The 13,259-nt window shown below is 36.2% G+C and overlaps 1 protein-coding gene across 4 annotated transcripts in view; it reads right to left on the bottom strand.

Moving 5' to 3' along the window:
• The window catches only part of NCKAP5 (NCK associated protein 5), an 859,247-nt gene that overhangs the window by 72,858 nt on the left and 773,130 nt on the right, over positions 1 to 13,259 (bottom strand). For all 4 annotated transcript variants that reach the window (XM_027835634.1, XM_027835633.1, XM_027835635.1 and 1 more), the window contains one exon: positions 11,945 to 12,064. In XM_027835634.1, the coding sequence (XP_027691435.1) occupies positions 11,945 to 12,064 (120 nt within the window). The remainder of the gene's footprint in view (positions 1 to 11,944; positions 12,065 to 13,259) is intronic.

The following is a 13,259-nucleotide window of genomic DNA, read 5'->3' as shown; positions in this document are numbered from 1 at the left end:
AAAAGAAAAGAAAAGAAAAGAAAAGAAAAGAAAAGAAAAGAAAAGAACCTTCCCAAAAGAATGAGTTTGGCTAGAATACAGAATGTGCAAGGGGGAGTAACATGTAAATGTCTAGAAAGGTAAGTGAGAACCAGATTGTCAAGAAATTTAAAAGTCAAGTAGAGGAGTTTGTATTTTATCTTAGAAGTAATAAGGAGCCACTTAAGTTTTTTGAACAGTGGAGTGACATGGTAAGACCTGTGCTTTTGGAATACCAATATGGCAGCTGTGGGGAGAATGAAAATGATGATAATGTGGAGGAGGAGGAGGAGGATGCTGTTTATATAGCACTTTAAAGCTTGCAAGAACCTTGGGAGATAAGTGCCATTATTATCCCCATTTTACAGATGAGGAAACTGAGCCAGATAGAAGTTAATTGATTTGCTCAGAGTCACATAGTTACTGAATCTCTGAGGCCAAATTTGAACTCAGCTTTTCCTAATTCCAGGTCCAGAGCTCTAGCTACTCTATCACCTCAGGGAGGAGGTAGTATTTGGATTGAATCTTAAAGGAAATCAAGGATTTGAAGAATCAGAAGTGGAAGGAAGAACATTCAGTCATGAGAAATAGCCAGCAAAAAGGAACGGAGAGAGAGAATGACATATTGAGTGAGAACAGAGAGTAGCCAAGTATGGGTAGGTCATGGAGTTCATGGAGCAGAGGAGAATGCAAGAAGGCTGAAAAGGTAGGCAGAAGCTAGAATGTGAAGAATTTTAAATGACAGATGACCTCATATTTCATCTTGGAGGTAATAGGGAGCCAGTGAAGTTTGTTTCGGAGGTGGGTTGGAAAGGGGGTTGTCTGTGATATGGTTGCATCTACAATTTAAGAAAATCACTTTGGCAGCTGAGTGGAGGAGAGATTGGAGTGGGGAGAGATTTGGAGAAGGGAGAGCAATCAAAAGGCTGTTGAAATAATTCAGGCAAGATATTATCAACTAATCAATCAACAAGTATTTATTAAGCAGTAGTTGTGTCAGGCACTGTGCTATGTGCTAGATGAATTCTTGAACTAGAGTGGTAGTTCTATGTCTAGAGAAAGGGGTATGTATGTGAATGATGTTGTGGAAAAATAAATGAAAAGATTTGGAAACTTATTTGGATATATGTTGAGTGTCAGAGAGTAATTAAGGATGTCACCAAGGTTTTAAGGCTGTGTGAATGGAAGGATAATAGTTTCCTTGACAGTTCAGAAGAGGGGAAGGGGTTGAGGGAAAAGATAACTTTGATTATCAAAGATTAACTTTGATGCCCAAGAAGATGGGGGGCATTCTAAACAGAAATAGGGAATTTAGAAAGAAGGGAGGGCTGTCAGGGAGGGGGAAGAGAATTTATTCTCTCTAGGTATGGGGGATGAGATAGAGGGAAACATTGAAGGTGTATGAAGTCTCATGCCTAGAAGTATTGATGTATATGGCTAGTGATACAAGAATTAGTTCTGTTTTCAACATGCTGAGTTTGAGACACAGATAGAACATGAAGTTGAAAATATCTGATGGGCAGTTGCTGATAGTGGGTTTGATCTCAAAAGAGAGATAAGGGCTAGGAGTATATAGATCTGGGAGTCATCTGCATAGAAATGATAATTCAACAATAAGAAGTGATGAAATCACTAAAAGTGAGAGAAAAGTCCAGTATAATACCATGTACCACTGTTTGAATCGATGCATGGTGCCTTATAAAGAGGAAACACTTTTTTTTTAATGTCCATTGAATTGAATTAAAGAGATGTTATGATGATTTTATTTTATCTTTTTTTTAATCTTTTTTTTTTAATCTTTTCTACCTTTGTGAGATAGGAAGGGGCAGGGTATAATCACCCATGGTTTATGGGTTAAGCAAAGGGATATTTAAGGAGTTGCTCAAAGCCATACAACGAGTCAGTAGGAATTCTCCCATCATTACCAGTTCTCCCAACACCTAGGCTAGTATCTGGCAAGGTATGGTGCTTCAATATGCTATCCTGGGGAGGAACAATCTGCCTTATGTGTGTGGATTTTTTTTTCAGGGAAGGGGAAAGGTAAAGGGCACGGGTCTAGCATTCATGTTATTGATTTTGACAATCAGTCTATTGGTTAAAGATTTCTATTGAGAGACCACAAGGATGATTTACCTCCCTATTTACTACCTGGTTTTGGTCCTGTTCCTCCTTACAAAACTACTGCATCAAAAATGCAGAGCAGTTCTCCAGATCAACCTCTTGTGTTAAAACGCCATGGCCAAGTCCTGTTTGTATGCTGTGGCAGCTGGAGAATCACGGCCAGTTTCCCAGCAAGCAGCTCCCAAATGAGACAGGGCAGGTCTCAAACAGGCACACCCTCCTCATGGTCAGAGAGGTGACAGAACAAAGACAAAATTACTTTGTGCTCCTGGAAACAGTGGTCTTTCATGTCAGAGTTTGGGTTACTTAATCTTTTCATGCCGGGAATAAGATTTCCCTGGTGTGACATCCACTGACAGCAATGGACGTTCTGAAACTTCGAGTGCCAAGGAATTAATGTACCAATCTGCATAATCAAATCCCCAGGTAAACATAACCATTCCTTTCTCAGTACTATCTGTTCCCTGCATTCTAGAAGACTTAGAATTTAGCCAAAATCCACAGAAATATAATACTTAATAACAGTTTGACAGGGGAGCTTCTAAAGTTGTCACGATGAACCTTTGCAGCATGAAATTCACTAAATCTGAGATAATCAGATTTTCTTCTCTACATTTGAAATATGAAAACAAAAACAAAAAATTACAGTGCCCTGAATTCTCTGTGGGACAAAGTACATTCTCCGAATTTGCATTTCAATCACATACTCCCTAGCAATATAATGTTTAATTATGTTCAGGTTCAGAACCTTCAGTTAAAGTTAAATTCCTTAAAACAGCCCCTGACACAGGTGGCTCAATTTTTAATTCAATTAGCCAGATTCTCTGCCCACTGAAAACTGGAAAGGCTCCTTTGCTTCAAGGTTATAAAGGGAGAGAATTTAACCACTGATTCAAGTACTACTCATTAAAAACCTACCTATCTAGTTGATGGGAGGAATCAAGTTTAGATAAGGAAAGGCCCCTGCCCTCACAGTGCTTACTGGCAAATAGACAACTCAGATATAAACACAGATTACTGTTATGTACAGTAGTGCATAATAAGTGAATGAAAGATCTACAAAACAAAGTGCTATGTGAATTCTGAAGAGGCAAAAGGTCCTTACAGGAAGAGGATCAAAAAGAGGAGATAATATTTCAACTGGGTTTTACAGGCTTGATATGAATTCACCTGCTCTAGATAAGGAGATAGAGAGCATTGGAAGTGTGAGGAACAAGGTGAACAAAGGCAGAGTGCCAGACACACGTGGCTTGAATGTGAGTGACAGTCCATTTTGGCTGGAGCATCACTCAAATGCATGGAGTGCAGTAATATAGCATAATTCAGGAAAGCTTAGTTGGTGTCAGATCAAATTCAAATTGTTACAATGAGGAAAGCAAGTTGGTGGAAGACCTTTAGGGAATTCTTTATAGATAGAAATATATAGATATAGATGGATAAGTATCTGTCTATAGGAAGGAGGAGGATAGGTGCAGATATTTATCTATCTATATCTTTATCTAGCCTCTTCTTTTACTGATTCTTGCTCATTCTTTGTTTCCCTTCCTTGATTTCAAGTAAACCTCATTTTAGTGTTCCTCATCAAAAGTTCTTTCTTTTTTTGGAGGAGCTGTGTAATCTTTCAAACTGTTCCTTTCATTTCAGAGTAACCTCTTTCTTCTCCTCTGACAAATTCATGTCTTCTCCAATCCTTACTGCTTGGTGCTTAATCCTTTCTTCAAGTTATTCCATATGTTTTAATGTCTGTCAGATGCCAGTTATGAACCCACAGAAGTCCTCTGACGATCCTGGGCAACAAATTCAACACTGACGGAAACTTCTAACATCTGTGCCACAGTGTTAGATGAAATCCCCAAAGTGCACTCTAGATTACTCCTCATGTTGCCTTGTGTGTCTATATAAATTAGATTGTGAGTCCCTCAATCAGGAACTGAATCTAAATCTATGGCTTCTACACAATGGTGTAGAGTTTAATCAAATTTTAAAACTTACCAAAAAAAAAAAAAAACCTCAAACAAAGAACACTTTTCAGTTTTTATCAGTGTGGAGAAACGGAGTAACTTGTACTGACTTTCTGGACAAGTTTCTAGCTTCTAGCTTTGGCACCTACACCTAATGAGTGCAAGTTAGCCCTGGGGAAACTTTGTGGTTTAGTGGAGTCAAAGAAAGCAGATTCAGCACAATGGCAAGAATTTTGCATGTAGCATTTAGTTCAGGTGTTAAAGAAGCTGGAGCGCTAGCCCTTGGGGTGAAACACTAAGCCGAAGTCAGAAAGACGTTAGTTCAAATTTGACTTCTGGTTTTAGTTTTTTTCTGAGCTAAATACTTTTCTCAGCTCCATTTTCTTCATATTTACAGATGGGGATAGCTATAGGGAAAGCAATACTTGAAGAACCATTTATAACTTGTTAAGCCTAAAGTAATTATGTAAAAACTCTTGGCAAACTTTAAAGAATTAACACAATTATGAATAATGGTAAATTATTCAAGGAGATGGGAGCCATTATAGTTAGAGAAAGTTAGAGAGCTTAGTTAGGAGTTAGCTGGCCTCAAATTGAGGAAGACTTGAGCTCAATTTCTTTCTCTCACATGGACTCTTGGTTAACCCTGGATAAATCACTTAATCTCCCAATCCTTTAAGCAGTGCTTTAAGATTATAAATTGAAGAGAAAGTGCTAACATTAATTTTTAGAAGGAGATGACTCATCTAGAGTTCCCTATGCCAAGGATATCACATGTTTAATCTTCACCCTTGCCCTTATTTCATGAGAAGAGAGGAAATGGTCAGTGTTTATGACTTACCCACCCACCCAGTACCTTTAGATAGGATTGAGTTAGTTGTAGAGATGGATCAACCAAAGGTAAATCTTGGAAAATAGTAACAACTGACATTTGTTATTTATTTAAAACTGATAAAGCACTTTCTACACATCTTCTTACCTGATTATTACAATAAGCTTGAGGTAAGGGCTATACTTCTTATTTTCATCCCTATTTTGCAGAAGAGGATAGTAAGGATCAGAAAGATTAAGTGAGTTACTTATTATTCATTGCTAGTGTCATAGGTAAAATTTGAACCTTCAAGTCCAGATTTTTTTCCACTATGCAACATTTTTTCTTTTCTTCTTATTACAAAGTCAACACTGAAACATTTACAAAAGCATTAAAAAAATACTAAATATAAAATCAGGCATTAATCAGTTAATCAACAATTATGTATTAGATCCTTATTATGTCCTCACCACTAGGAAGGTCTTTCCTGTGGGTGTATAGAAAAATGGTCACTGGTTTGAAGGAGCTTACAGTTTATTTGGAAAGATAATTAGTTAAAAGTATAAGAGAGTATGTAATTACATGCTGAGTTGTGTGGGACAAACTAATAGCATTATTATAAGTGTTCAAAGAAGTCAAAAGTTAATTAGGGCTGGAATAGTCTAGGAAAGCTTAATATAGGTATTGGAACTTAAACTTGGTCTTGAAGATAGACTTAGGCTTTTGGAGATAAAGAAGGGAATGATCAAAACTTGAAGTTTGATTATGAGGGCTAACATGAAGAATTAAAGAAGAAATGAGAATTCCATACCCCCCTCTCCTCCTGGGTAACAGTACAACAGAATAAAACAGAAGCAATGGAGCCACAGCCTTCAGAGAAGTGACAGCAATGGTTTCACACCTCTGTTCTGTATTGTCAGATCTCTACAATTCATGTGAATACCACATTTCTGTATCCTCTCCTTTCACTCTTGCCCCAAGGATATAGGCAGTAGACCCTTTGAAATGTCAAAAGAGAAGAGAAATAAATTTTTAAAAGGATACAGGGTTAAAGGCATGTGAGAATAAAGCTTTGGCAGCAAAACACACAGGTTTCCAACTTACAGAAAAATAGTACATACGGAGGAGGTGGAAGTTCGTGCACCAATATGGTCCTTCTATTGATTTCACTACTTCCTGTAGTAATCTGTATACTATTTTATCCCTAAGTGTTCTCTAGTATATAGGTCCTATCTATCTGGTGGCTTCAATTTCACAAAGTATTTTTTTTTAATTCTTTACTTTTTAGACTCACTTTCTTTTGGGTCTGGGGTGCAGAGCAAACTGGAGTTGCTTTTAGTAATAATAATGATAGCTAACATTTATATAGTGCTTTAAAGTTTGCAAAACATTTACATGCATTGTCTCATCTGATTTTTAAAATAGCTATGTAAGGTTGGGGCTATTATCCCATTTTATAGACAATGAAAATGAAGCTAATCTGATTCCTAAAAACCCTTAAATACATGACATAGCAAAAACAGGCAATTTGGGATTCTTGTCAGTCTTAAGATTTCAGTTCATTGGTATATGTTGCTTTTTTCATTTAGGTCTGACGATCTTGTGTGTAGCTCTCCCAAAATGCTTTCAGTAATATCTATATATGCTTATTGATGTATTTTCTAGGAAAAAGGTAATAAAAATTGAGAACTTCTTTGCCTGTTCCTGTGCATGTGTATGTGGGTGTGTGTGTTATGCTCAATTCTTCCCTTGACTATTTGGTAATAATCATAACTTGCTTTTTCTGAAAAACAGGGGTAGCAGATACTTTTTCTACCTAGGTAGCTATTTAATAATGTGAAGAATCAGTCTACCTATCTGATAACCACTTGAATTAAAGTGGAAAAAATACCGATTCTGAAGTCAGAGCATTTGTGTTCAAATTTTGCCTGACATTTATTATCTTGGGCAAGTCACCTAAACCATCCCGCTTTCTATTTCTTCATTCTTTCCTATTGATGTTAAGGATACCACCAACCTCCCAGTTATCCAGATTTACAAGTTTGATATTATTTTTGATTCTTCATTCTCATTCACTGCACACATCTAATTCATAACCAAGTCTGTCCTTTCTTCCTCCAAAGCATCTCTCTTTTATGGCCCCATTTCTCCTCTGACAGAGCCACCTCCCTGGTTCAGGCCCTTATCACCTTTCACTCATGCTATTACAGTAGTAGGAGTGAAAGCTGACCAATTCTAATTGGTCTTGACCTCATATTTCTCCCCATTTCAATATATCCTGCAGTCAGGTGTCAAAATGGTTTTCCTAAAGTATAAAAGCAGAAGTCTGACCACATCAACCCCCACCTCCAAATTTCCATCTACTCTGTATAGATCTTATATCTATATAGTTATTTTTTCAGTCTCCCCATCATAAGTTGACCTCCAATAGGGCAGAGACAATTTTTCCTCTTCTTTGTATCCCCAGTACTTAGCACAATACTTGGCACATATAAACATTTAACAAATGCTTTTTGATAGACTATGCATCTTGTCTATACCTACTTATTTATATATTATCTCCCCCATTAAACTATAAGCTCCTTGATAATAGGGACTATTTTTTCCCTTTCTTTGTATCTCTGGTATATACTGCAGTGACTGGTACATAGTAATAAATGCAAGTTGACTAACTGACTAACTTGTAGAGTCAAAAGGCTGGACTAGATGGTTTCTCAGGACCCTTCTAGCTCTATATCTATGACGCTATGATTTTATCATACACTGACAATGTCTTTACAATCCAGGGAACATTGGAATATGCCCTTCCTCAACATCCAGCAACTCCCCAAACAGAAATGTCAGTAAGATGGTCTCCTCCTCTCCAAGGAAACATCACAGAGGATTTCCCATTGAATGTTTATACAGACTCATTCTCTGACCTAGGGAAATTCATTCATTCAACAGTGACTATTAAACATAAGGCAAGCTTGAATTTGTTTTGTATATCTTGTATATGAATTTATCATCATTTAACATAAACATAAATTTCTTGAGGATAGAAACTGTTTTATTTTTACCTTTGTATCCCTATCACCTAGCTCAATACCTGGCACAGAGTAGGTATTTAATAAACGTTAACTTGATTGAAGTTTGAATACATGTCTTGTATTTACATAACTATTTTTCATAGTCTTCCCATTAGAACTTGAGTTTCTTAAGGAAAGAGATAATTTTTCCCTCTCTTTGTATCTGCAGCACTTGTAATTTTAATTTTAGCCAGAGCTAAATGGCATGCACTTACCTTTCCAATTTTTCTTCAGATGTGTACCAAAACAAAACCACCATGCTCTGAAATTGTTTTAAGACAATTAGAACCCCACATTGGTAAACCAATACCTTCCTTTAAGTTGGTCTGCACTACTTTGGCCCAATTAAGAAATGTAAGCTGCTTGAAAGTAGGAAGATTTGTGCTTTGTGATATGGTACACGGTGTAGCTACACTTAACCATAATACCTTTATAACTAGCAATATGACTTCAGAGTCCTGGGCAAAACAAGTCTTACAAATTTGGGAAAGAAAATGAAGACAATCTTTAAAAAAAATTGCAATGACATAACTAAGTTTATGTTGGAAAATATGTATGACTTCTTAACATTTGAAAACTGGTGCAAGATATTTGCAAATTCCAAGGAAAAGGAATAAACATAAACATGTGTCTACCTAAAAAAAGTCACCATGATTCATTATCAGTGGCTACAAATCTATATATACATGCAAATGTATATATATACAAATGCATATGTGTGTATACATGTGTGTGTACATATACATATATATATATATCCAGAAAAATCTCATGTTGAAATAAGCACTACATAAGAATTCATGTATCCTCAACAGCTGTTAGAAATAATTATAGCCTTGAATATTGATTATGAGAAAGCAAAGTAAATGCAACTTTTTATGGATATGAGATCCGCTATGACAAACATTTATTGTAGGCCTGACCTAGGAAAAAGAATTGAGTTAGAATGTTTTTTTCATATTATTTTTGAGTCATAAATTATGAATTAGGCTCTAACAAATAAAGCAGAAAGAAAATTAATTTAAGAGATGAGATCCATTTTGCAATTCACAGAGCTATTTTATTTTAATTTGGGGGGCCAAATTACATTTTGATGTTAAGCTTTATCAAATGTCTTTCTTTCTCTGAAACGAACTGCATCTTCCCCTTATTTCCCAGAGGGCCCCAAATATTTTTATTGTAAATTTCAGTGACATATTAAGAGTACATTTCACTGCCATCTGGGAGATCATAGGTTTTGGAATGACCTTGGAACTCAGCTCAGACTAAAGAGCTGTGGTTATGGATGTGGTGGCCTTGCTGGAATCCTGACACACTTCCTGGCTGCTCATTCATGGCACAACCATGAGCAAAGAGTGACGGTAGCTTGGTTGAGCAAATAGTATAATATTGGGATTAAAACATTTGGAAAAAGAAAAAGGTAACCTTTGTCTGACTCCTCTGCTGATGTATATTTATAACTAGAAAGGATGTATCCTTTCTAGTGTTTTATGCAGAACTTTAAATGCTTCAAAATAATTCAAGGTATGACTCCTCTTTCAATTAACTGAAGAATTTATAAAGATATTCATATGTGCAATGAAAACAACAAAAAACCAGAAGAAACACACACACACATATGTACATACACACACATATATATACATATATATATATTATATATATATATACACATATATATGCATATAGTGAAATATTACAGAGACTAAAGTTTCCTAGTTGGGAAATAGAATGAATAGAGAAAACTAAGTCTGAAGAATGGGGGGGGGGAGGGTGAGGAGAATAAAGAAAAGCTTGAAAGCAGCTTAAATTAAGAGTCAATTATTGCATAAACATATTAGAAAGTGAACCTGGTGAACAGAGTCCCTGAATATATTGAGATACAATGAGGGAAGCACCATTTTGAATGGAAGAACACTACTTCAAAAAGGTATTGAAGAGAGTGCCCAAAAGAAACTGCGTATTGTTTCCTTTTTTTTATTTTTGGTGAGTTTTAGTTGAGTTTTAGCTGCTCAGCTGTGTTTAATGTTATAGCTGCATATTTCTATTGAAAAAGAAAACATGCTACATGGGAAATTAGTAATAATGCAGATGAAACAACTTCCTATGGATGGTGGGGAGGGGACAGATATCATGAGTAAGAACATGTCTCTGGGTGCCCAGCAATTTGTGAATGACTGAACAAAGTGTTGTATGTGAATGCAATGGAATATTCTTGCACCACAAGAAATAATGGATATGGGGCATTCAGAGAAATATTGGAAGATTCATATGAAATGGTTCAGAATGAAGAGATTGGAGTTCAAATAATATAATAGCTAGCTAACATCCACATGGTACTTTAAGGTTTGTAATGTGGTTTTTGTAGTTAATCTCTTTCATATTCACAATAAGTACTACAATAGTGTAAATGAAAATAACAGTAAAAGGCAATAAATTTTAGATTAAATGAAATGGCCAACATAGATCTCAGGAGACATATCAACCATATTTCTCAGTAGAAGGGTAGGGGAGGGTATGGGCATGGTATGTTACATATGCTGTTGCACACAGACTGTTATTGGTTGGTTTTACTTAACTTTCTTTGTTACAAAGGAGGGTTTGGTTAAGGGGAAGGAGGGAAAGTATATGGGGAAAGAGATTATAAAAAGGCAGTAATGAAACTTTAGAAAAGTTTTAGTATGCCATAGGATCATAAACTTGTAGCTAAGAAAGGTGGTTAGAGTACTGTGCCCTCACTTTACAGATGAAGAAATTGATGCCTAAATATATAAGGTGACAAAGGTCTTTGTTTCTGCCTCTCTCTCTCTCTCTTACACACACACACATACACACATACACACACACACACACACACACAGAGTAACTGATAGAGCCCAGGTCTTTTCATTATAAATAGAACACTCTACCTGTGGGATAGTGGATAGAATGTTGGACTTGGAGACAAGAAAACATTACTGAGCATCATTTTCCTCATTTGTAAAATAAGGACAGTAACACCTGCCATATTTATGTCTTAGAGTTATTGTGAGCCTCAAATAAATACTGTATACAAAGTGTTTGCCAACTTTAAAGCACTCTATGAGTACTATTATTATTATACCATGCATGTCACAATGGCAGAGCTCATGCAAATTTAAAAAAAAACTGAAGCATCCTGAATCCCTTTTATTGTGTATGTTTTGCTTTGTCTAACAGGTAATAATGTCAATATATCCACATAAACTTGGAAAGATTGGTACACCACGATCATCCCTTGCTCATTCTTTACCACATATGCAAAAGATAGACAGTAATGTACACTCTATTGACAGAAAATGGCATTGAATGAAGATAATGACCAGGGTAAGTAGAGGTTACATTGGTATATTTATTAAAGAGACTTTTCTGGGACCAACTCCACAGAGCCCCATCATTGGCAAGAGCATAAAAAGTATACTTGATTTTTAGAGACCCTTTCCTTCAGATGACATTGGTTGTAAGGATTTGGCCAGCCTGACCTCATGAAAAAGGAAAAAAGAAAGTAACTTCTATACCTTATTATTGCATATGCAATGGAGCAACCAACTATTGCATTTTTTACTGCAAAGATTCTGACTACATTAAAGAAATCTATTTCCATTTCATATAAAACTATTCACTGTTTATCACCAAATGGAAAAGTATAAATATTGGTCTGCAAATTATTCAATAACTCTTGGGATCCTTTCACCATTTCATTTAGTACACTGGAAGACACTTTCTGGTGGCCATGTCTTAGCATGCATCCCTTTTCTAATTCTGCTGGCATTTTAAAAAGTCTGTATGCAGCATAGAAGCCAGAATCTGGTGGAGACCTCTTTCAAATTCAATACAATCCATGACACTAGAGATATTCTTCTCAGGCATTTATGAGTCCCTGCTATTAGCATCCTTTCAGAAATAAAGTTTCATTTGCAAACATCGTTCCCCATGTAGGTACATACCTGAAGGAGTAGATCTGAAGCTGGTTTGACTCTCTGTTGAAATAGCACACTTAATGTCCGATTCTGTTGTTCCAAATCAAATACTCTTGTTTTCAACTTTACACACTCCTCCCTCAGGTCCTGCAGCGTGCATTGAAGGAAGGGGGAAAAGGCTGTCAAAGAAACTCAAATATGTTTTGTGCTATTTTGTATAATGTTTCAGGACATATTAGGTAAAGAATTATGGTTTTATTGTTCAAAGCCCCCAGAAAGAAATCAGATATGAGGTTTTCCACTACAAGTCACTGTCTGATAGGATTATTATGTGTGGGGAATGCTGATTTTAAAAAGAAGAAAAACTTCAAATCAGAAATAGATTGATGTGTATACTATTTTTGAGGACTATAAATCTTAGTGATATCAAGTCAATTTATGTTTCTACCTATATATTTTGCCTCTTCACTGTCTTCATAGAAACAATAATAAAACAGAAGTCACAAGGACAATAATATTTTTTCAGTGAATAGAAATTTGATGAACTAAAGAAACTATTGCTTTTGATGGAGCTTCCCTTTTTCATTTGTAGACACTCAGCAGGATAACTTACAGCACTTTAGCTATTAGAGTCAGTGATGCATTTGGTGGGAGGAGGAGAACTACAGTCATGGTTTTTAAATAAGGACACTTGTCACTTGTCCATGCTTGGAATGAAGCTATTAACGTATCCTCACATGTTTTCTGGCCCCAGACCTGATGGGGAGATATGATAATCACATTTCTGCCCCTATTGGCAGTGTATCTATTTTGGGGAGTTCAAAGAAATTCAGAGACTTAAAGATGCACTGTGGTACAATGGAAAGAGTGATGAATTGAGGATTAGAGGGCCAAGGTTCAAATCCTTCCTCTTCCATTGAATATCCATGTGACTTTGGCTAGGCTACAAAATCTCCCTGGTCATATTTTCTTTTATATAAAATGACTGGACTAGTTGGGTCCTGAGGAGCCATCCCCAAATTTGCTGGCACATAGCAGGAACTTAATAAATGCTTATTGACTGACTATAACTTTAACTCTTACATTTTTAGGAGATGGATTGTCATTGGAATCCTTCCTTCAGAATACTTTTAAATAAGTTTTCCTTATGGTGAGATTATTTTCCTCCCATTTTAGGGATCAGACCTCCTTTGACCGCATCTAAGATAGATTCCAGGGTAATGGCTAAACTCTATAATCTGGCATGCAAGGTCCTCTTCAATCCAATCCCATTCTGGCTTTGTGAACTATGAGAAAATCACTTAACTACTCTAAGCTTCAGTTTCCCCATTTGAAAAGGGGG

The sequence above is a fragment of the Vombatus ursinus genome, unplaced genomic scaffold (genome assembly GCF_900497805.2).
Source record: "Vombatus ursinus unplaced genomic scaffold, bare-nosed wombat genome assembly UNPS02014816.1, whole genome shotgun sequence".
Classification (NCBI taxonomy): Eukaryota; Metazoa; Chordata; class Mammalia; order Diprotodontia; family Vombatidae; genus Vombatus; species Vombatus ursinus.
The sequence above is the reverse complement of the archived record's forward strand: the minus strand, read 5'-3'. Positions and strand labels throughout refer to the sequence as shown.